The sequence below is a fragment of the Cuculus canorus genome, chromosome 4 (genome assembly GCF_017976375.1).
Source record: "Cuculus canorus isolate bCucCan1 chromosome 4, bCucCan1.pri, whole genome shotgun sequence".
Classification (NCBI taxonomy): domain Eukaryota; kingdom Metazoa; phylum Chordata; class Aves; order Cuculiformes; family Cuculidae; genus Cuculus; species Cuculus canorus.
In genome coordinates this window covers 65,345,348-65,368,556 of record NC_071404.1, presented here as the reverse complement: position 1 = coordinate 65,368,556, position 23,209 = coordinate 65,345,348, and the positions used below count along the sequence as shown (strand labels likewise).

At 37.7% G+C, this 23,209-nt stretch overlaps 1 protein-coding gene across 9 annotated transcripts in view; it reads right to left on the bottom strand.

The window, feature by feature from the left end:
• Positions 1-16,873: 16,873 nt before the first annotated feature.
• ANAPC10 (anaphase promoting complex subunit 10) overlaps positions 16,874-23,209 on the bottom strand; it is a 41,976-nt gene continuing 35,640 nt past the window's right edge. For 6 of the 9 annotated variants that reach the window (XM_054066237.1, XM_054066232.1, XM_054066233.1 and 3 more), the window contains one exon: positions 16,874-20,034. In XM_054066237.1, the coding sequence (XP_053922212.1) occupies positions 19,804-20,034 (231 nt within the window). In that variant the 3' untranslated portion in view covers positions 16,874-19,803. The remainder of the gene's footprint in view (positions 20,035-23,209) is intronic. The other 3 variants (XM_054066231.1, XR_008449818.1, XM_054066230.1) reach the window with 3 other exon arrangements.

Sequence of the window (23,209 nt, the reverse complement as noted above, 5' to 3'; positions counted from 1 at the left end):
GATTTTTTTTTTAAAAAAAGGAGTAAAAGTGAAAGTCACAATCTGTGTTTAACCCATCTGTGTGGGATTTCAAGTTGAGGAATGTATTGTTTACCTTTCAGCAGAAGCAGGCAAACTCAGAAATATGTGAACTCTATTAAAACTGATTTTAACAGCATGGCCGACTCCACAGAACAGTTTTGTACAGAGTTACACTGTGATCAGGCTTTCCTCCTTTCCCTTTTGATGTATCTTTCTTCTAGAAAGAGTGTTGCGGGGACCATCCCAAAGATCCATCCTTGAGAACAATCTTCTGTGCTCAGCCTCTGCTAATTTGTAGATGAGGTCTCCCCTGCCACTCAGGGTAACATCACTTTTCCTCAAGGTTCTAAACCAAAAAAAAAAGGGCCAAGAAAACTCAATTTGTTCTTCCTTTCCCAACTTACCAGAATATGCAAGACAATGACATTGAGCCTCGGTCACAGTAAACATAAAGATGCAAAGTCACAGAGCTTTCACAGAGAAACAGAGCTTTATCACAGAAGATCCTTCCTGAAACTGATCCCAAAACTTTGTTTGCCACCCAGTGAAAACTACAGTCCCACGCTGGCTATCTCAGTTACCCTGGCAATCTTTTGTGAGAGAGAGGCACTACAGAGAGTCCTCAAAGAGAACTGAGCTTGGAGCTGTGTAAGACTTGTCTACAGCCAATGCTTTGCTTTTCTCCTGGAACTAGTGTTGTTTATACAATGCTAGTAGAATTCCAGCCAGCACATCTACTACACCAGTATCAGTGCTGTGGTTTCCAGTACTGATAGCTTCAGGATCGGTGTGCAGACAGAGCCAGCTCAGAGTGGTGTAGCTATGCTCTCAAACACCTAACTCTGTGCTAGAGGAAGGAGCACTCCTTGAGAAGGACCCTCACCTGTGGTTTGACCGGATTGTGGAATTCCCTCTCCTTTCACCCTCACCCATCGCTAACACACAAGGCTTCACTAACCTTTCTGATCCATGCTGATTTCAATCCACGCCTATCACTTGGGTGGCAGGTCAGACAGGATGCAACAATGAGGAACGCAAAGGAGGGAAAATAATTTATAATTTTTTTCATGTTAAACTGACCCACTTGAAAGAAACATTCATTGGGCAGGCACTGGGAAAAGAACACAATTTTCCCCTGTTCCTAGAGATGAACCTGAGTTGCCCAACTAGACTGGAGTATCTTCTGCTTTTTTGCATAAACACATACCTGTGACTCATAATAATTGCCAATTAAAATCAGAGGTAGGGTGGTAAATTTTTGCTATTTTTCCTTTATTTCGTTTTTATTTCACTCCTCCTCTCCTTTTCCTCCTCCACATTATTCCTAACAAGGATTTGATAAGCTGACACTTCTTCTGTTCCCGAGATTTTTTCCCTGCAAGAATAAATATCTTTTAGATCAATCGTTGCTGTTATTTTTTACCTTAATCAGCCAGAGGAAGTCCCTAAATTTACAGGAGGGGGGACCCAGAACCCACCTCTCACGTTCCCAGATTGGGCTGCAACACATATAGGTAATATTTTTCCCATGGAAACTCCTACTCCTAAGTGTTCCTGGTATTGTAAGCCTCCTCTGATGAATGGAAGTTATAGTATTTGCTTTTGGTACAGATCGGTTTCTGCAAGTTTTGACAAGATTGTCAATAAATGTCAAAACTAAGCACCTGTAGTGTTCTGCACATTTTACAGTCTCTCAATGTTTTGACTTCAGAAAATCTGACGCCATTCTATGACCTGTACTGCTTATTTCCAGAGCAATAAAAAGAACCTTCTACTCAGACAGACATCTCTGCCACATGGAGCAATTAGAAATTAGTTCTCTAATATGTCATTATATTAAATAGAGATTAATGAGATTGACCTTAGTGTTTAAGTTGAAGAATCAATGGACTTGCAAAAGTCCTTTGTTCTGACAGATATCGTGTGCATTAATTAATGTTAATTTTAGTTCTACTATTGACTTTTGTGACACTTTTGCTGCTCAACTTGCATGAGTGACAAAAAATACACACTGTCATTACTTAGCATGTCAAGATGAAGCAACTTTAAGCATAAGCTTAAGCACTCGGTATCATAATGCTTTCTGCACAGTCCTGCAAAGTTCTTGGGAAGGATTAGACATAAAATAATCATGCAAATCCTGAAGCTGTGATTTGCAATTAGAAGTGGAGTTCTACAGAAGAAGGTGGCTACTTGATTTCACCTCTCAATAATGGCAGGAGGAAATGGGAAGTGTGTGTTCAGGGAAGACTGAAAAACAAAATACTGCTGAGTTTCTTCAACAGTCACAAATGTATTTCAACAACTATTTTACTTTCTATTACTTTATACTGCAATATAAATAACCCAAAAAATGCTGTATTTGGAGACTTAATGAATAAATTGCTGTAGAAGGTGCAGTTCCTCATAAAACACAATATTCATTACACACGTATCTTCTATCAGACAGCACATCTCTTTACTACTATTTACACAGAATTCTGACAATGATACAACACAACATTATGTTGTCACATTATGTTGTCACATTCACTCAGAGTAAATAAAATATTTACATTACAGCAGTTAAAAAAAAAAAAAAAGTTTTGGTCTTAACCTTTTGAGTGGAAGTGTCCTCAAGCCCACTATTACTGACAAAACCCCCTGGTTTTGAAAGCTATTTTTTTCAGCTTTAGCAAAAGGTAGCCTAACAGTGCCTTTACTGTAGTCTTGCATGAAAGTAATCACTCTTCTGTACTTTTCCTATGACAAATTTATTTTTCCTATATGCTTTTGCTGGCTGGTGCAGTTGGCATGGCTTGATTGACAATGAGCCAGAAAGATGTGAGTGTAGGGAAAACTCACAGCTCTCTCGGCTGTTGGCACAGTCGAGAGTAAGAGCACAGCAGAAGCGATGCATTCAAGCACAGCCCCGTGAGTTAGTATTACCTGCCCACCAGCTTGCGAACACTACTGGCAGTGCACGTAAACAAAGATTACTCACACCCTTGTAAACTAAGAGGTGGCATTGGAAACCAACTACATAGAATAACGTAATAACAAAATGTTTTAAGTATTCATAAGCTGTAGGAGCAAGGAGCGCTACTATTTGATCCCAGGATTTTAAATGAAGTTGATTTGCAAACTAAAATGCATCCTGAATCACACTTTAAACAAAAACTTTTAAAGCATGTTAACAGCACATCCAATGTCTTACTGGTTATTGTTACTAGAACAGAATTATTGACCCATTAAGATACCAGTCTCATATATTCTTACCATTTGGGAGACTATCTTTGAATGAAGACGCTATAGCTGAGTCTTACACAGAGCATCTTAACTCCGTCTACTTACTTAGAAGGCCAAAGGAAATACCAAAGTTGGCAGTACTAAATCATAAATTCATATGACAACAACTCATCCTAAACCTCCAGAGTCCCAGTTCTCTACTTGCTGGGAAATAGTGATTTGAAGGCATCACTACCTACATTGTTAAGTTTTAAGACGACATTCAAAGAAATTTTGTGAATTTTCATTCGTGCATATGAAGCAGAAATCATAAAATATTTCTCTACTAAACCAATTCCTCTACTTTCTAAACTAACCCTAGTTATGCACACAGCTTTCAGGAAAGTAACACAGAAAAACCTCAGGAGTACTGATAACATGCATTAAAGAATTATTCTCACCTTGCAAAAACAGTGACAAATCCCATTGTCAGATGAAACAAAAAGCAGGTTTGAATCAAGGAAGGTGAATAAGACACCCACGGGTTTTATGATTTAAGAAAACCCAGCAGATGTGACAATGATACTGGGTCACATTATAGGAGATAGCACAAACATACAAGCAAGATATGATAATTATCCAGTCTAGCAAATGCCCATAAAGTTAAAGTTTCTTTCTTTTTACTTCAGTGGAGCTCAGTGAGCTATAAAATCCAGGAGAAAAAGAAAAAGCATACTGTAACCAGAAGAAGATACAACAAAAAAATTCATCTCAGTAAATGCTAGAGTAGACATGGACAGAAGAATACATACATTAAGATCAAAAGTACTTTCTTTCTGGAATCAGTGATGACAGAAACCAAGATGAATATGCCCTGACTAACCAGCCTTAGGTTGAGTCGTAAGCAGCGCTAGCCAAAACCTGCATTTAATACACTACATTTAAGATCCAGCAATGTATGTGATTGAAAAGGAATGGCAGGGAAGAATACAAAGGGATCTCCTGCAAATACAGTCAAGTAGATACCAAACCTAGAAGTGGAAAAGCTTTAGAAAGGACATTAGTGTGATATTTTTGAGAAGTGGGAAATAACAAGTAAGTTCTGTGGCAAGGAGTTTATTTTAATGGAACAGCAGTAAAAGAAATGACACAGTGGAAGCATTTTGTGTGGTCCTGTTCATATTTTCACTGGATGGACAGAGTGCTGATTCCACCATAAGCTTTTATTAACAGCCAAATCCGGAAAAATGTGATTTTAAGCTAAAATACATACATACATATAAATTGTTTATTATTTAAATTTCAAAACAAGCATAGCATTCAGTTTAAGAACTAAACTCTTGCCAATTTTATAGAACATAACACTACGAAGGTTATATATCAGTCTAAACATTTTCTCAGTGTACTGTGAGAAGAAAACAAGGTCTTCCTCCTGCCTTTCTTAAACATACTCCTCCCTCAAAAGTTTGCTTTTTGGGGTTAGAGAAATGCAATCCTTAATTCTCAGATCACAACTTATACTCTCAGTTGGCTTCACATTCTAAGTAAATTTTGGCAACAGCCAAATGTTCAAGAACTTAAGCTGCTGAAGAATGTACAAATGGCAGCATCACATAAAACCACAAGGTCCATTTAGTTCAACAACCTGTCTGTGACAGAAGTCCCTGGAAAGTATCCACCAGGTCCTCAGATATTTTTAAATGCTTTCTAGTGCTTTCAAGGGTGCTGTGAACAGCATCCCCTCCGCTTCCTTGGTTTTTCATCTTTGATACATGGAGCCTAACATAGGTGTTTCCTAACACCTTTTCCCTTTAGCACATTTGTTGTCCCCTGTCTTCCCATTTTGTTTCTCCAAGCTTTTGTTTCTCTTATGCCTTCCTTCTTTTCCAGGCAAGGGTTCCTTGGTCTTACTAGGGCTTGACACCATTCTGTTTCTAAAAAGGAACTGGCGTAGACCAATGCCAACAAGCAAATGCCTAGGGAAGAGCATAGGAGGACAAGCATGTAATGGTATTTCACTCAGTACTACAGAAATCTCCAATTTATGACCTATGTCTTTTGTATTTCATAATCTTCAATGGATTTTTCTCCTATGAATTTGTTCAGTCACTTTTAGAAACCATGCAGGCTTTAAATGCCTACAACCTGCTGCAGTCACGAGCTACACAGCTTAAATACAGCTTTGAGAACAATATTCTTTTATTTTGAACTTCTAATCTGCTGACATAACTTGATATCCTCTCATCCTTGAGAGGAAAAAAACATAAAACCCAATCTCTACTCACTCCGTGACATTCATGATTTCAATCTGTTAATTTGAGGGCACTCAGTTTTTAGCAGACCGCTTTTTAACAGTCGTATGAAACTAGAAACTACATTCAGCAGAGAGATTATCTTAAGGTAACACACCTCTGTCCCAATTCATCCATCCAGATGGCAACTGGAGCTAACAAAAAATAGGAGAAAGACTTTCTGTGCCTTAATTGTCTTTGATTTTTTAGTTGCTTTCATTTTGGTTTGAGTGCTTCAGGACAATCAGAGCACAAAAAGGCTAAGACTCCATATGACCAGTTTTGTCTCTGTACTTCCTTGCCTTCAGCAGAGCTTTTGGGTTTGGGAGGTTCAGAGTTTAGAAATTCCTGATAGCCCTAATGTGCAGTATTAAGTCCTGTATTTGAAGGTCAGGCAGGCAAAATACGTGAGGTTTGCACTTTGATATAATAAAGATGGTCAGAACACCTATCTAGCAGAGAACCTTGGATGAGGTGCTGAGGGGGCATGGTTTAGAGATTGTTAGGAATGCTTGGACTCGATGATTCAGTAGGTCCTTTCCAACCTAGTGATTCCATGATTCCATGACAGAAGACAGTGGCTTTTTAACAGCTTTGAATAGATTGGACAGGTCACAGCCATACACCAGGAACCAAGAATCATCAATTAGCCCAGAAAGGCCTGCAGTAATGAAGGTAAGCCGGGGCTGAAACCCAGTGAAAAGCTGGGGCAGGGGTAAGAAAGAAATAAGAAAACTTTCATAATAAGAGGGCTTGAAAAACAAGAGTATGAATAAGTCTGGCTCACACAAGTAGTTGAGGAGAACTGGGCAGGAGGAGTGTACTCTGCTGCTTTTATTACCACACAGACTGCACGCTAGGGAAGCAGATTCACAGCATGGTGCTACAGACGGTGGTAGGTTAAAACTGTCTAAGAGAGCTAGCTCTGTGACATTGCTACTCTAGCACGAATCCCTGGTGTAAGCTATAAACAAGTATAAAAGAACCAAAATATTTCCAATATGAATGCCCCTGACAGAATATACCTATAAAGAAAGCTGCTTCAACTGTTCTGGGGACACAAATAGATTATTTTTCAAACTCCTTGACTCTATAAAGCCTGAAAAAAAAATAGCTCTTCCACTATATCAAAGCTTAGCTAGTTACTATAGAGAACTAATTTTAAATTAAATGGGAAGGTCCTCACAGGGTGACAAAGCATCTTGCCCAGAAGACAGGATTTGGTGAAACATGAAACATTACTCAGGGTTAATTTGCTTACAAATCTCTTCTGAGTTTCTCAAAACTTTGCCAAACTGCAACTCTTTTAGCTGAAATTTCCCATACCAGCTGTCTGCCTCAGGCTGAATTTATTTTGGAAAACTCCAGCCAAAACTACTTAGCCATTTCAGAGAAATACTCTCACAATCTTTTATTTGGAAACTTTTAGCAGTCTAATGCTTGACAGTAGAGTTTCTGAAATTTGATGGGAAAGCAGAGAGAGAGAGAGAGAGAGAGAGAGAGAGAGAGGAAGACCTACCTATAACCATTTATGAAAGTCTGCCCAATTTTGGCCAAGCCTAAAAACATGCACGCCCCACAGAACAATCCTGACCATGATCTAGGGGTACCTACAGGGCAAAGTCAACTTTTTGCTACAACAGATGCTTCCAGGTATTGTATCCTTGGGCTGGGTTGACTGTTTCAGGAAAAGCAGAAACATCTCCCTGTGCTCTCCATAATCTCATCATCTTGTTACCTCAGCAGGACAGGAAGAGAGCTGACAGGCAGAATATGTAGTATGCAATATGGAGAGGAAGCACGTGGTATTAGTTGTGACTAGTCAGGAAGGGAAGGAAAATCTTCTGGATTGGGGAGGGAAAAAATAGGAAGATCAGGGGATTTGGTGGGGAAACCGAGGAAACGGGTATTGGGTGAGAAAAATTATGATAAAATAAGATACAAAAAGCTGCAAAAGTGAATCTGGGAAAGGGATAGAGTTAAGTAAGAGCTCTGGGGAAGGAGAATGGGAGCGAGGGTATAACTAAAGGCTGGGGTGGGAAGGCACTTCAATTTAAAGATGAGCCTGGGCCCAGTTTGAAGACCGGGGAGGAAACAAGCACTGCATATAGGTGAAGCAGGGTCCAGAAGATGACAACTTCTAGAGCAAGAAACTCAGGGCTGCCACCAGAAGCCAGAGAAATGGACTAAGTGCACGCAAGCTTCTGTCCCCTACACAAGTAAATTACAGTGGTTTTAATTATTTTTGTTGATGGTGGTTTGGGGTTGTTTTGGGGGGGGTTGTTGGTTTCTTTTAAACAGGACAACTCTTCAGTGGAATAGAATGGATGATGCAAGCAAACCTCTGCCTTCAGTAACACCCAGGAACACCAAGTACTTTAGAAAATCTGAACCAGGGCTTTCAGTATAAATCCTCCAAGAAACAAACAATTAGTGATCACCTATGAAAATATTCGAATGATTTTGCTAGAATCATTGCGTGAGAAGCTAAAGATGGAGTCAAACTTTCGAGAATGGCAATCTGTCTTAATCAAATAAACATATCCTCCCTTTCTGCAAGACTTCACCTCATTCACTCTACACTTTTCAAATTTCCAGATGAGCCAGAGGTAACAGATTCCTTTCACTATCCTATTTTGATTCATTTCTAAACCAAGGTAGAGTAAAAAGAATAATTATATAAAGACTACATCATAATTTATGGGAACAAGAGCATTGCACAATGTAGATAGTCCTATTTTTTTACAACATAGATAAACCTAATTGTCACTGCAACCTTTGCAAGAAACTTGTATCAATCTTTTTTCATTTAATATGCAAGATCTGACTCTCTCCTCACTTACATTGTTCCACGGGTTTAATGAGGTTGCCCTTGCTTTATGTTAACATGATAGCACAACTAATTCTTCTACCTGGAAGAAACGAAAACTACAGTACCTGGAGGAAAGCAGTCTAAACAGATATTTGAGGGCAATGATATAGTCAGAAGATAGTATGTCAGAGATCTAGGGATGACACAAACACTTTGTTGGTAAATACCAGAGTACCACTACTTGATAATAAATAAGCCTTCATAAAATGTGAAGAAAAAAAAAGAAAACGAAAATAACCAAACACAGATACAGAAGAATCAAAAGCAAATTTGCACTAGAGGTAGCAATAGGAGGTTATGGAAGAAGACAAAAACTAATAGAAAAAAATGATTTTTTTTTATTGTCTACATCATTGTTTTATTGTGGGATTTTTTTAAAAACATAATAATAAAAGGATGAAAATACAGTAGGATTGGGTAAGTAGGAGACAGCAAGATGATATGATACCACTGAGGTTTACCTAGCTACATACTAGGAAGATGTAGAATAACTTGAGACTTAGTTGAAAAGCAACACAATTCTCTCCTGTTTTTTCCAATACATTAAAAGACAGAAAACCAGACCTAAAGAAGATATACATCACTCCTGTTGAAAGATTAGCCAGCTCTGCTAGAAGATTAGAAATAACAAGCATTTCCACACACTAAGATTTTGGTTTAAAACTTTGTCCCTTTAAATTATCGATCCCATTGGTAGTATCCCAGTGGAAGCTGTACCTTTAGAAAGTGCTGTAATTCTCCACTGACACCTGCCAAATAATGGGAAATAATACCTGCAAGGGACAGAACAGATAAAGCATAACGTTTGAAATACTTAACGTTAGTCTTAATGAAAAGCAGGAGAGTGAGCTTGAACACTGAATGCAAGCTCTCACAAGATCCTGGCCTAGCAGTAGGTATTATGTTAAACATGACAGGGGGTTTAAAGAGAGAACAAAAATGTAAAAAATAAAAAAAATCATGCCTAACAGAACATGAGGATTCATTTAAAGACAATTGAAGGATTAGATTGTGTGGTCTTATTTGTTCCTAAGAGTAGAAATTCTCTTCAGAGATTTGTGGTCCAAGATTAAAGATTCTATCCTGAAGCATCAGAATGAACCCTTATTAACTTACAATATATTTTCTATGGCAGCAAGACAGCAACATGAAGCAGTTATATAGGAAAACAGACAAATACTTCCTTTGTAAAAGCGCAGTAAGAGGTTATAGTTCACCTTTTACTTGAAATTGCTAATCAGTTTAAACAGAGTGAAAAACATTTTTTAAAGGAAATGCACAAATGCAGAAAATGACACAATTCCTTTCATGAGGTGTTTTCTAATTAAAATGCCTAGACATTAGTTTTTCATAAATTCATTGCTTGTCACAACAGTGCTCGTTCTACCATGAATGAGACCCAGCTTTTCAGACTGCTTTCTTCTCTACTTCTTCAGGTCACAATTTATAGGAAATTCCAGTACAAAAATATGGTAAATATTGAAATGAAACAGCTATTCCATTTGTCAAATCTGTAAACTAGATATTGTTCCCCCAGGCAATATTTATAAGCAAGAAACGTAGGTAACTCCTTTTCTTAAATATTCCTTTTAGCTTAGTATGCCTTCACTTAGAAAGACACAAATTTTTCATTACAGATCTCCTTTTGCTTGAATTGATTAATTAGCTAAATTTGTATTAGCTTTACGTTTTGTTTAGTCACTTTATAAACACTATTCCTATTGGGGTTATTTCCCTTCATTATTAAAGATTAAATTGAGGGATAGAAGACGTTTAAATTGTCCTTACTAGCTTGGTTTCAGTAACTAAAAATCAATTCAAGGAATTGCATGAAATTCCATATAGTGTTCTGTGTGAGATTTCTACTGATACATAGTATCAGGCTCTCCCTAGAGCCCAAATCCACACTTCTCAACTTGCATTAGTTCAACTTCCAAATTTCAGTTTAAACAAGTAGTAGTGAAAAGTTTAAGTACAACTAATGCCAAAAACATACTTCCTAGCTCCACACAAACATGAAGCAAGAGCAAGACTATAGCATCCATGACCACTCTCATCTATGAGCCAAGTCACTCATCACAGTCCATCCCACCAGCAGTTACTACCCTTCACATAGATCAGTCACGACTGAATCATCCCATACATTGGAGATCAGTTCCTAGTTCATCAAAGGCAAGTGATAGCTTACATAAAATGTGTTTGTAAATCAGTCTATCTCGCCTGAGGGGAAAAATTAAAACCAAAAATCACAGTTAGCTCAGCTGCCAGGTCTAGGTCATCATTCAGCTTTCCTGAAAAGGGGGGGATATAACCAGTAATGTGTGATGATGGTAGGCATCTTTAGTCAACATTTGAACAGAATCTATAGCCATAAACTGTCTCAAAACATAAGCGTTGCGGAGCTCTGATGCCCTCATCTGATACAAAACATTTTTACCTTCCATTTTGAAAAGATTTCAACAAATGACATGCTCAATGCTACATTGCATCTGTCTGGAATTTACTCCTAAAGGAGTTTTGTATATCGAAAGAAACATTTGACAAAGAAATTTTCAAAACAGTTCCAGGTCAGCCTGGTTTTATCCACATAACTGGGAAGTCACTGATCCCATTTAATTTACTTGAATTAAAGTATTAAATATTGGCTTAACTGTTCTGTACTATAATTAACAGTGTAATTCACTTCAGTGGGATCAGAGTTCAGATATTTAATGCTTTGAGTGATCCCACACTTACTTTCTCATTTCATGTATAATTATGTCTGGATTATATCCTCTAGCAGCATCCAGTATTAGCATCATTTTCATTACTTGAGGGTTTTTGCCCCCTCTTCCATTAAACTAAACCACACTAATACTGTTGACTGGCTGCATAAAATGTTTATTCTTTGGTGCAAATGGAGAAACTGTCACAGGTAATTGTTCGGCTGACGTAAAACAGCTCATTGAAATGGCAGGCTGGAACTACAGCAACTATGTCACATGAAGGATTACTTAAACCTTGCTTCAATGAACAATGTTTAATGATGGCTTACAGTTTTATAAAAGCATCTTAACACATTTATGATCTAAAACAGAACACTTAAGTATTCCAAACCAACAGCAGACCACCCAATACCTTTGCCTGCAAGCCTCAGCAATCCCATATTTGGAGAGCAGTGTACATACTCTTAATACTATGAAGATTTTAATTGCATTTAGATTATTATCTCATCCTCCAGCAAAACCCTACTGCTTTTAATTAAAGAAATAAACTAATGTGGCAGTTAAATACTAAATAAACAGCTATTTTTGTGTATAGATTCAAAGGAATGCAAAACATTCCTGTAATTAATCAATCAGTGTTTAATAACCATTTACATATAATGACAAAAATTAGGAATAAGAGCCCAAAGCTAACCACTGGTTAAACGAAGTCAGGCCCTCGAAGCATAGCATTTTGCTGTGTGTTATAACCTCGACTCTTCAGCGCCCCAAACTTGCACTTTCCCCACCTGGGCATCCATGTGCTGATATCAATCTGGAGTCACTTCAGTAATCCCAAAGAATTACGATGCATTCTACTTAAGCTGCAGAGCTGGATTGTAAATTCAAGGAAAATATCCAGAAAAAATTATCTCCATAATTCATCCATATACCAGAACACAGTAACAGCAATGATGACGAACTATTCTTTCAGTTAGGTGTGGCATAGCAACAAACACACAAATTCTCATCCAGAACCCCCCTGAAATAGGGAGTTACAGAAAAAAAATACTGGTCATTTTGAAACAGACATATATTTACAGCTGATAATGTCTAAAGTCTTCAGGATTTCCTGAGAAGTTTACTTAGTCAGCTTCTGAATCTCTTTTTATAGGATGTAATGAGGTTCAGTCGTAATTACTAAGTCCACTCTTGTCATCCTGATATACTGCAAGTGGCACTGTGCTCTGTAGATAGCCCAACTTATTTTGCAAGGGGGTGGCGTAAACTGCCTGAACACCTGTTTCACTTGCAGTCCTTGACTCCAGACAATTAGTTATTGCTGACTATTGCTTTGAGAGAGAGGTTGGGAATTTTCAAGCAGTGGCCTGCTGGCCAGAGAGGCAGTGGCTCCCTTTGCAGCAGGTGAAGCCATGATTTGCCTTCCCAATACCCGGTAGCTCTCCATGGTCCTTCAGTCTCCTCGATCACTTCATTTATTACACACAAGGTCATGCCTTTTCGCTAATCGGCACTGACAAACAGGACATCTGTCTCTCTCTGTAGTGTATTAATACATGTCAAGCCTAAATCATGTTTCAATTACTTACCTTAAAGTATTATAACACAGATGAAGAAAAACAAGACCCGAGAGTAAAACTCACTTCAGTTCTTGACCGCATACTTCATTCCTGTCAGAGTATGACTTTGATTCTCAGAAAACTACCTACATGTCAACTGTTCAGTAAACACCTAGTCTGACAGTCTTTGTGTTGGGTTGGGTTATCAACAACTTGAGCTTGATTATAGTTCCAAGCACCCCACAGCCTAGCAGAACGCCTACTTGTGAAGTCTTGGGCAACTTCAGAATTAGACAGCAAGCAATGTTTAAGCAGGTCATTCACGTCTATCTAAGTAACTGAAGGTCTGCATGATAGCCATCTGGGATCTAATGTACAGAGTAGCCATGTAAAAATAAATTAAAAACCAACATGAGCCAAATATTCTACATTTACACCAAAGCATGAAAAATGGCATGTTCACAGACCTTTGTGCCAGACTGCAAGCTAGTATCAATCTCATGTCAAAGTATCCCATATAAAACCTAAGACAGCTTATCCCTTTCACCAAACAGAATGCTATGTCTTTTTCGTAAGGCAACAGAAAGCACCAAGGCAGCAGCCGAAGAGCCTTAGTTGTGCACCTTATAGACACAGGGTTCGTAAAAGTATTTTCCCTATAGATTGAACTAGACCAGCAAAACCCAAAATACAGTTTAATCTTTAAAATGAAATTATGTACAAAAATTGCATTACTGCAAAATTTGTCTTTAAAACAGTATCATTATCTGAAAGTCTGTTTCATGGTGAAAGAGAAGATAGGCAAAGGAGATAGGGCTTTAACTTCTAGCTCTGCCAGAGACTCCCTACATAAGCTTAAGAAAAACATGTATGTTTTACTGTTCTCCATTTTAGAAACCAGGAGCAGCAAATACCTCTTTTCTCCCTCTCCTGTCATCTGCCTGTTTTGTTTACATTGCATCACTGAGAAGACACACAGACATGACTTAGGCAAACAGTTGTTATCCATTTCAACAGGAGCTCCTCAAGATCCTGGTCACTCCATTACTTCCCTCTTCTTAGTGCATACATGGAGAATTAAAACAAAGCTTAATTTAAAGAAAGTTTTTTTTCTCTTACACTATGAATAAAATTTCCGTTCTGCGAAGCAGAAAAGCCCAGTGTGGTACCTTACAAAAAAGATTTTAAATCCCTAAATTACTATTATTTGAAGTGATGATTCAGATCATTGCCAAGTCATGATTTCCTATAACAAATATATCTTCACTTTTGTCTCTCATTTATTTCAATATTACTTTAACCTTATGCTACTCAATATTTACCAGATGTTTGTCATACAAGGGAAGAAGGAAGACTACTTAGCAACGACATCTCAGATGACAAAAAGGTGTGGGAAACAGAATCCAGTACTCAAGGAGTGATATTTGCTACATAATACAGCCAATCAGCAATTCGCAGGTAATATATTAATAGTCTGTATTACCCCTTTTTATGGTACTCTAGTATTCCAGTCAGTCCATTTATTGCCTGCTTTGACAGGGATGGACAATGCTACAGCTGTTGGGGAGGAAGAGGGCAGGAATCCACATTGCACAAGTTGAAAAAAGATTATTCCTACCTTTCATTTCTCACCTACCCTATAATTCTGCTTTTGATACTGCAATTAAACATAAAAGTTCAGGATTCGCTTTTATACCTTGCCTGAAGTTAGAAAACTGTCAACTTTTCAGCCATGGTGCAACTTGCAATTCTCATTTTCTTTAATATTAACAAGTGAAGAAAAAGTAACATTTAAAGACAGAGGTAAAGTTACAATGAGAAAATAGTACTAGTCAGGCTACAATAAAAATTTGAAAGCCTAAGACTAAAAAGCAACTGTAATTCAGGATGCAAAAGGACCTAACCCAATAGTCTGTTGAAATGAACGAGTTCTATTCCATCAACTTTAACAGAGAAGAAGTACATTAAGTGCTCACCCACTTACCAGAACGCATTTTCAAAAAAGCAAAGCAGGCTTTAGATGTAGCGTTTCGACTCTTAACTTGGAATTCTTCTATAATTCATTGTTCAACAAGAAAAAGCTCATGACTTACTGGCTTTTGTAAAGATCTCTGTAGTTCCCTCCATTTCTCACATTAGTCACAAGGGACTATAAGTTATCAAATATTTTAACGTATAGCCACAACAGGCCAGCACATAAGAAAGGTTGTCTCCTGACTACCTCTCCTCTTCTGATAGCATTACTCTTAGCAAAGAGGTCTGAAGAGTTTCATAATGCTTGAGAAACAACTCTGAAGTCCTTTGGTTCAGTTTCTTGGACAGTTGCTACTTGATAAACCGGCCAATTACAATACTGCTACAGCAATACCACAAAATCATCCACTATAATCTTAGTCTGCAGCTGCACCACAATGTAAAGAAGGTGTCTGAATTTATAGACAAAGTTTGTAAAAAAAATAGGGAAATTACTTATGGGTCCGCTGGGAAAGCCTTGTGATTTGGGATGGGGGAAAACAGCCAAAGCCTCTGAAACATCTTTCACATTGGGATGTACCTATAGCACACTGCTCAGAGTATTGTTTTAGTAAAAACAGTTACTCAAGAAGAATTTTATTTTTTTTATCCTAAAATATTTGCTGCTATTGAAAACAAAGATTTGTATTCTTTCCCTCTCTAAAACTTTAGATTGGATATGTCACTGATTGAATTCAATTCTAAACTTTTAATATCTTCAGTTAGTGGTCAGCTTCCCAAAACCAATGCTAAGATTGTGCTTCTATTTGACAAATAGCAAAAAAGTCATTTCTGAGCACACACCTTATAAAATTTTAGAAGTTTTATAAAAACTCTCTCTTTGGTATGGATCAAAATTTTTTAAGATCAGTTGTCCTTTTAACCAGTACACCTTAGTCTCTCATATTTGGAGAAGCAAGCCAAAATATTCATGTAACTACACTAAGTTTTAGGCAACGAGTTCATAGAATCATATAATTATTTACGTTGCAAAAGACCTTTAAAATCATCAAGTCCAACCATTAACCTAACAGTGAAACGTCCATCACTAAACCATGTCCCTAAGCACCACACATAGACATCTTTTAAATACATCCATATTTAATACATTAAATATCCAATCTAAATCTCCTTTGGCACAACTTGAGGCCATTTTGTCCTCTTGTCCTATCACTCATTACTTAGGAGAAGAGACCAACACCTGCCTTGCTACAACCTTTCAGGTAGATATGTAGTGATAATGTCTCCCCTCAGCCTCCTTTTCTCCAGACTGAACAGCACAAGTTCCCCCAGCCACTCACTATAAGACTTGCTCTCCAGACCCTTCACCAGCTTTGTTGCCCTCCTCTGAACACGCTCCAGCACCTCAATGTCTTTCTTATAAGGAAGTGCTCAAAACTGAACACAGTATTTTAGGTGTGGCCTCACCAGTGCTGAACACAGGGGTCCAATCACACCCCCCTTCCTGTGGCCACACTGTTTCTAATACAAGCTAGGATGCTGTTGGCCTTCTTGTCCACCTGGACTCACTGCTGGCTCATATTCAATAGCTGGCTATCACCAAACCACCCCAGGTCCTTTTACTCAGGGCAGCTTTCTAGCCACTCTTCCCCAAATCTGCAGTTGTAATTTTTAGCAAGCCATGTTTGTGAATATCTAATTATTTTTTTCCTGAGCAGGAAGTGAATGTGATAGACAAATATAAAGCTAAAGTGTTATTCCCATTTTCTCTAAACACCTGCAAATTCATGATCAACATCAAAATGGTTCTAGTATTCTGTCAGCACTATTTATACAGGAGTCTAAGAATGTCTATTTTTGTGAACCTTCACTGCAAAGGTAACTTATTCTGGCTTTTCTTTAGGTTTGCAGTTTTGGATGTCTAGCACATATTAGCTCTTCGCTGTAATTTACAGCACTTGTTGACATCTTCCAAAGAAGCATCTGGCAAGGCAATATATAAGCTTCAACCAAATCAACATTACAAGAACTTCCTGTTCTTAAACTCAATCTTTGGAAAAATCTGTTTGCTCAAAAAATGAGCAAGAAAAAAGTAGCAGCTAAACTCAACGTATGTGTAGGAACTGCCTGAAATGGTTTGGCAGACCAGCTTGTTTATCCCAATTCAAATACCAAGTACTATATTAATACACAAAGGCAGCAACTTGCTTTATTTTCAGACACAATCTTCTAGAACCTCATCACTTAAAAATCACCAGCCTTACGTGACTAAGCACAAAAAATGTTAAAAACCAAACATACAGACCCAGATGTTAAATACCAATGTAATGTATCTACAATTGTTATAAAACAACATAGAGAAGATTTAAGATTGATTTAGAATGCTCACTGCACTTGTTTTCAATTAACACTGAACATCAAAGAGCAAGACAATCTGTAGTAATGAGTTCGTATTTTTACACTGCCTTTGGGGCATAGTTATATTATTTTGTCAATAGCAGTTGAAGGAGTTATTAGTTGTACTCTCCCTTTTAATCTATTCCTACTCTCACCATCACGACTCACTGCTCAATCCCATCATCTTACCACAGATCAGTTGGTTCCACCAAATACTAAGAATACATTTATTTTAAAGGGCCAGGGATCTAATAATTTCACAGATGCAGTTTAGTGAACAGCCATGGAAGTACCTGAAGAAACTCAATCATAGCAATAGTAATTTCTGGCAGGAATAACAAATTTTGGAGACAAACACTGGCACCTATCCTGCATGGACACAGGAACCCTGAAAAATCAATAAAAGCAGGAATAGCTCTCTAAAGATCGAAAAATTATGCCTACTGAGGCAGGGCAGAACTAAGTAGAACCAGACTGTTCTGACAGACCTGTTCCTAGTGTACTGGATAATGTTCGTAATAGAGGAATATTACTCTGAGCTCATTAGCCTAAAGATACTGGGTGCTGCTTTGAAATAGGTCCCCTTGACTTGGTCACACATTTAATTGTTTGTGCAACCCCTGAACTCCTACTTCAAGCATTCTTGGTGATGGTTCACGTAGGATGCATTCATGTCCATTTCAAGGACTGGTCTTTTGTAAACCAATGAGAAAATAATTGCGTATATTATTGAAGTATGTAATAAATAATGTAGAGTGACATGTATAAGAAAAAAAATACTTCAAAGTTTCTTTACATCCAAACATTTTGAGTGTTACTGACCAGAGTTCAGAATTACCAGAGTTCAGAGTCAGAATCATTAAGCAGGGAACAGCAGCTCAACAATACAAAGCTAGGATGAACAACAGCAACCTCACCTTCTTGCAGAAAAATAGGGAAACCACATGTCAAATCTCCTTTTCTAAAAATCTACCAATAACTTACCAACAAAATAACTGGATAAATCCATTTTTTTGTGTTTTTTTTTTTATTTCGTTGGAATTTTTTGACAGAAAAATACAAAGTGGTGCTTCAAAACTGCAAACTTTGCTTCAAATAAGTAAATAGGAATGTAAATAGGAACTCCTTGACACTGTATAATAAAACACACTAAGCTGACAGACAGGAATTCTGCTGTTGGTATATCCTTTACAAGGAAAGGTAAAGTACTATTAATGTCCTCACAAAACGATTGAATACACATTTATTTATATAGAAAACTTGGGCTAATAGTGTATTTCTCTACAAAGTTCATTATCGGGAAATGCCCATTTTAATTAGCCTCCTAAAGACTGTGAAATTCAGCCAGAGGACAAAATTGTTCAATAGACAACAGCTTACTTCATTAAGTGTATAAAGGATTTCAACAGCTGAATCTTTATCCTTCTAAGACAACCTTCCCATTTTCCTGTACTTCATCTTCTTTCTCCTCAGAGGGATGCTGCATCTTTCTTTGATGAGCCTCCACTATTACTAGCCTTTCCTTGCTTGCAATTAGAGTGTCACAATATTAATTTGGATTTACCATCAACTTTTATGGCACTAGGAGGTTTCATCAGTACTGAACATTTAAAAGGAAACCCTTGTACTTCAACAGCCTCCCTAAAATCTACTTATTTTCTTTAAAGGGCAAAATAACTAGTAATTAGATTATGAGGCACTAGTAGAGGTGTTAAATATTCCTACTCATAGCAAGCAGATAAAGCAAACATTTTCCTTGAAATGTTTTATTACTTTAAAACACATGCTAAAGAAACTCCATGCTACAAGTGTGAGATTACCTTGTGCTAAACACCTGAGTTCTTGTACTTTATAAGGCACATTGGATCTTCAGATTCATTCCTGTTATTTTGCATGATGGTGGAGCATTCCTAAGTCTCCTCTTGTTTTGCACTGCTACTACATACTGACTATATGTCATGTAGATATCTATATTAATGTACATACTATATTGAATAATTTGGAAAGGTTCACTTTTCTTCATGTCATTGTCATCTTCATTGGGTTACTAGTGATGGAACAGGCTCCCTAGGGAAGTGGTCACAGCACCAACCTTGTCAAGAGTTAAGGAACATCTGGACAACACTTTGTCATGTGGTTTAGTGTTAAGTAGTTCTGCAAGGAGCAGGGAGCTAGACTCAATGATCTGTATGGGTCCCCCTTCCACCTTGACGTACTCTATGATTTACTTTGCAGTTATGAAGAAGGCTCAATTCACGCAGACACTCATTAAGCAGCCAAAAGACTATACAGAAAAGAGTACGACAGTAACATAAGCAACAAAGGGAAAATATTACCGGTAATATCTTTAAACCATGTCTGTTCAAGAATGCTCTTTCAAAAGAGCAACTTTTAGACAAAGGAATGAACAGTACCACTCCATTAATAGAACAAACTAGTCCCATGCACGGTCATTAGAGGAAATCACCTGAAAAAAAAAACTGTGTTATATCAAATCAATTATTGATTCTCAGTCACAAATGCATTTTCTTTCAAAATGCCCCTTTTTTTTTTCCCTTTCGGATAGTACTCAAGCATTCAAAGACTCCAAGCAAAAGTAATGCAGAACTGCACACTACAATATAATGTAACACAAAATTATCTTTATTTCAAAATAGTACAAAATATAAACATAAAGATATAACTACACTGAAATAAACCCTGCTTTTAAAATATTTGAATACTTAAGCAATGATATTGCCATCAAAAAATGTCTTTATTATTTCTCATAAAAAATTTCATCTTATGGAGCGATACATCATGAAATCAATTGTTGTACATCTAGGAAATTTACCAATAGAGCTCTCTTCCACTGGGGTGTACACTTTGATTTGCCTCATGTGAGTGTCTCTTCCATTTTGGTGATTAGCTAGAACAGCAATCTGAATCATAAACGTGCGAATAGGCTTCTTATGAGTATCTGTTAACGGAACGTGAATCCAGCCGCTTGGTTCCACTAATTCAAGTTGCTGTGAAAAACAAGACAAAAAAGCAAAACACTCAGAAACAGTTAACATACTCAATATAAGTGATCACATATTAAAGCTGCTTAATAGACCAGAGTCTTACAAATCAGATTTTAGTTACTATTTCAGATTAATTTGAAAAAGTTAAGTTGAATACTCATAGCTAATTTACTGCTGATGTAACTGGATAAAAAATTTGGTTGACTACAGCTGTGCTTGCTTTTCCCTTTCAGAACCTACCCTTCATTTCATACCTTAACTTGAAAATAAAAACCAATATTAAAAAAAAAACCAAAACAGAGATGGGGATAAATTCAAGAAAGTCAAAGCAGTACTATTTGGATCTTGTCCCTGAAGTACACTTCTCAAAGATGATAGAAACTCTTAAAGTAAAACTGTTTTATCTAAGCATTCTGAACTAAAATACAGTGGGACAACTAAAGTCAGAAACTAAATCCACAAAAAGTATGGGTTTTCAAAAATTCCTTTGATTATGAGGCAAACCAGGGAAGACGAAGATAACAGAGGAAAAAAATAAAGAATAACTCAGGTACTTCACCTATGTCTCAAGACAGATGCCTGGCCACTTAATAATGGCTGCACAGCCATTTCATCACGTTGTAAGATCCAAGTTTGACTTGGCGTTCGTACAACAGACCAGTGTAATTATTTTTTTTCTTTTCTTAATTTTAATCCTACAGAAATCAATGTCAATGCAAGCAAAGAATTGCATCTCGTTAACTCTAAACCACATCACTGACACATCAGCATGCTGAAATCAAGCTAGATGCTATGCAGAAGTGTGGTAACAGCTTTTGTTTAAAGCTATTTGCCCAACTTCAAAGCACAGCTCAAAACACATATGGAAGAGCACACAAGTAAGCGGAAGTCTTCAGGGGGAAACTAAAACCCAAACCAGTTGTCCACAAGCAAGTGGATTTCACACAACTAAACAAATAAGACTGCTGTTCTTCGCAGCTAAGTTCCTCCAAGGGAGACCTATGCTTTGAGCAGCTCAAAATTCCCATCTTTCTCCTTAAAATACTACATGACAAACATCCTGTCAAGTGCCTTGCCTTCACTGAAGCTTTCAAAAGACCCATCCGAGAGCTACTGTTTCAAAAAGACCCATCCGAGATCTACTATTTCAGAGGCATGGGACCCTGAGGGAATCACCCAAGAAACAAATGAAAAAAAAAAAAAAAAACCCTCTCACACATTTAAAAAAAAAAAAAGAAAGAAAGAAAGAAAACCCCACAACCCACAACTCTCCACTGCTGCAGGCTCTCCAACAAAAGATTTCCGATTTCCAAAGCCCTAAATTCACTAAACCTTAGCAGCAAATCTTTTCACTTCAGGATTGAGACAGTTCCACAAACACATTCGCTTTCTTATTGTAACCCTGCCTCTTTCAAAAAAACTACAAAATCTTGTTTTGCATAGGAAATTTCAGGTACCGGTTGGCTTTATAAAGTGATAATAACTATGAACTGTTGAAGCAGCTTTACAAAGGGGAAATTTACCTCAGTGAGGCAGTAATCAACAGTTTGAGTAATTTACATTTTCCAGTGAACACAAAGGACAGGGATCCCAGTAATATTTTATTTAACTAATACTAAGGTAAAGTGCCTATGACTTAGAAGATTAGGCTACTGCAAACTAAATTTGTATTTAAATATTATTCTCACAATTTACAAATCTTGATCGCTGATTCAAAGTGGAAAATTTAAGTTCCAGAGCTACAATACTGGGATTTTTATGTTTGAATCAGTATGAAATGGATTATTTAAGAGTGGGAAAAAAGAAAAAGAAAAAAAAAGCTGCAGATGGACTTTTTACAAGGGCATGCAATGACAGTATGAGGGGGGATGGCTTTAAATTGGAGGGGGAAGATTTAGATTAGACATCAGGAAGAAATTCTTCACAATCAGAGTGGTGGGCAGGGACACCTCCCACCAGTCCAGGCTGCTCAAGGCCCCATCCAAACTGTTCTTGAACCTTCCAGGGATGGGGCATCCACTATTTCCCTGGGCAACCTGTGCCAGAGCCTCACCACCCTCATCGTGAAGAATTTCTTCCTCTCAGTCCCACTGACTTCACATGCAGGTCTAAGTTTCTGCGTTTCTGCAAATTGGAAAGAGTTCTCAAACCGACCACTAGAATACAGTATAAGCAGCCACTTAGGAACGGTTACTTGGGTGTACCATGTAAAACCACCATGACTGCGTACAGACTGCGTGTAATTCATCAAGCGGCATTGAGCTGTCTTGGCCACAAAGCCTTTTTTCATTCCTAAAATTCCTGCTTCACTTGTTCAACATGTTCCAATTTCTGTAACAGAGGAACACGCACCCTTCACTGTACAAATCCTGGACTATTCCTCAAATTCCAATCAGATAAATGCCTCTTGGACAAAGCATGTAATACTTGTGATGAAGTTGGAGACCATACTACAATGTATGAAGTGCACGAGGTCTGCCTTACACGTAAACGTTTTAAAAAACTGAACTCCTGATTTTTGCCCTCTAAATCACATTACTGTGCTGCAACACTTTGAGTCTAACTTTTTCAAAAACTTTGATGCCAGCATAGTTCAGTGAAATGCTTAAAACCTTGTGATCTGCTTAATTACTGAAGTTTAACTACAAAACCTAATGATTATTATCTGAACATTCATTAAAAAAGGAAGTAATACTTTGCCAGTATGACACACATTTTCTGTGATAAAAGGAATGGTGCAGACCAGACACACACACCCCTAAGTTCTTCTCCGCTCTTTCAAATGAATGAGACAGTTCCTTTTTCCAGAGAACCCAGGTCCTTCACCAGGAAAAAGGGCTGGGACATGGGAACAGGCAGCGGTGGTACAAGACGAAGTGCTGCCCGCTCTTAGTTCAATGTCAGCACACAGATCCAGTTACAATCTGTTACAATCCCTAGCAGAAGCGGGATGAAATATGCAGCTCCACTCTGCCTGGAGCATTCCCAGTGTGAAGAGAATCTAAAGGAAACTTACTGTGAAGTTTTAAGAAATTCCTATTAAGCCCATGCAAATGGCAACCTTTCAAAGCCTCGTAAACCGGTCTGGAAATTTGGGTGGATTTTTACAGGGAGGCAAAAGGCACATCCTCAACACAAAGGCTGAACTATTGCCAAATTTCAAATCCTTGCCTCAGAG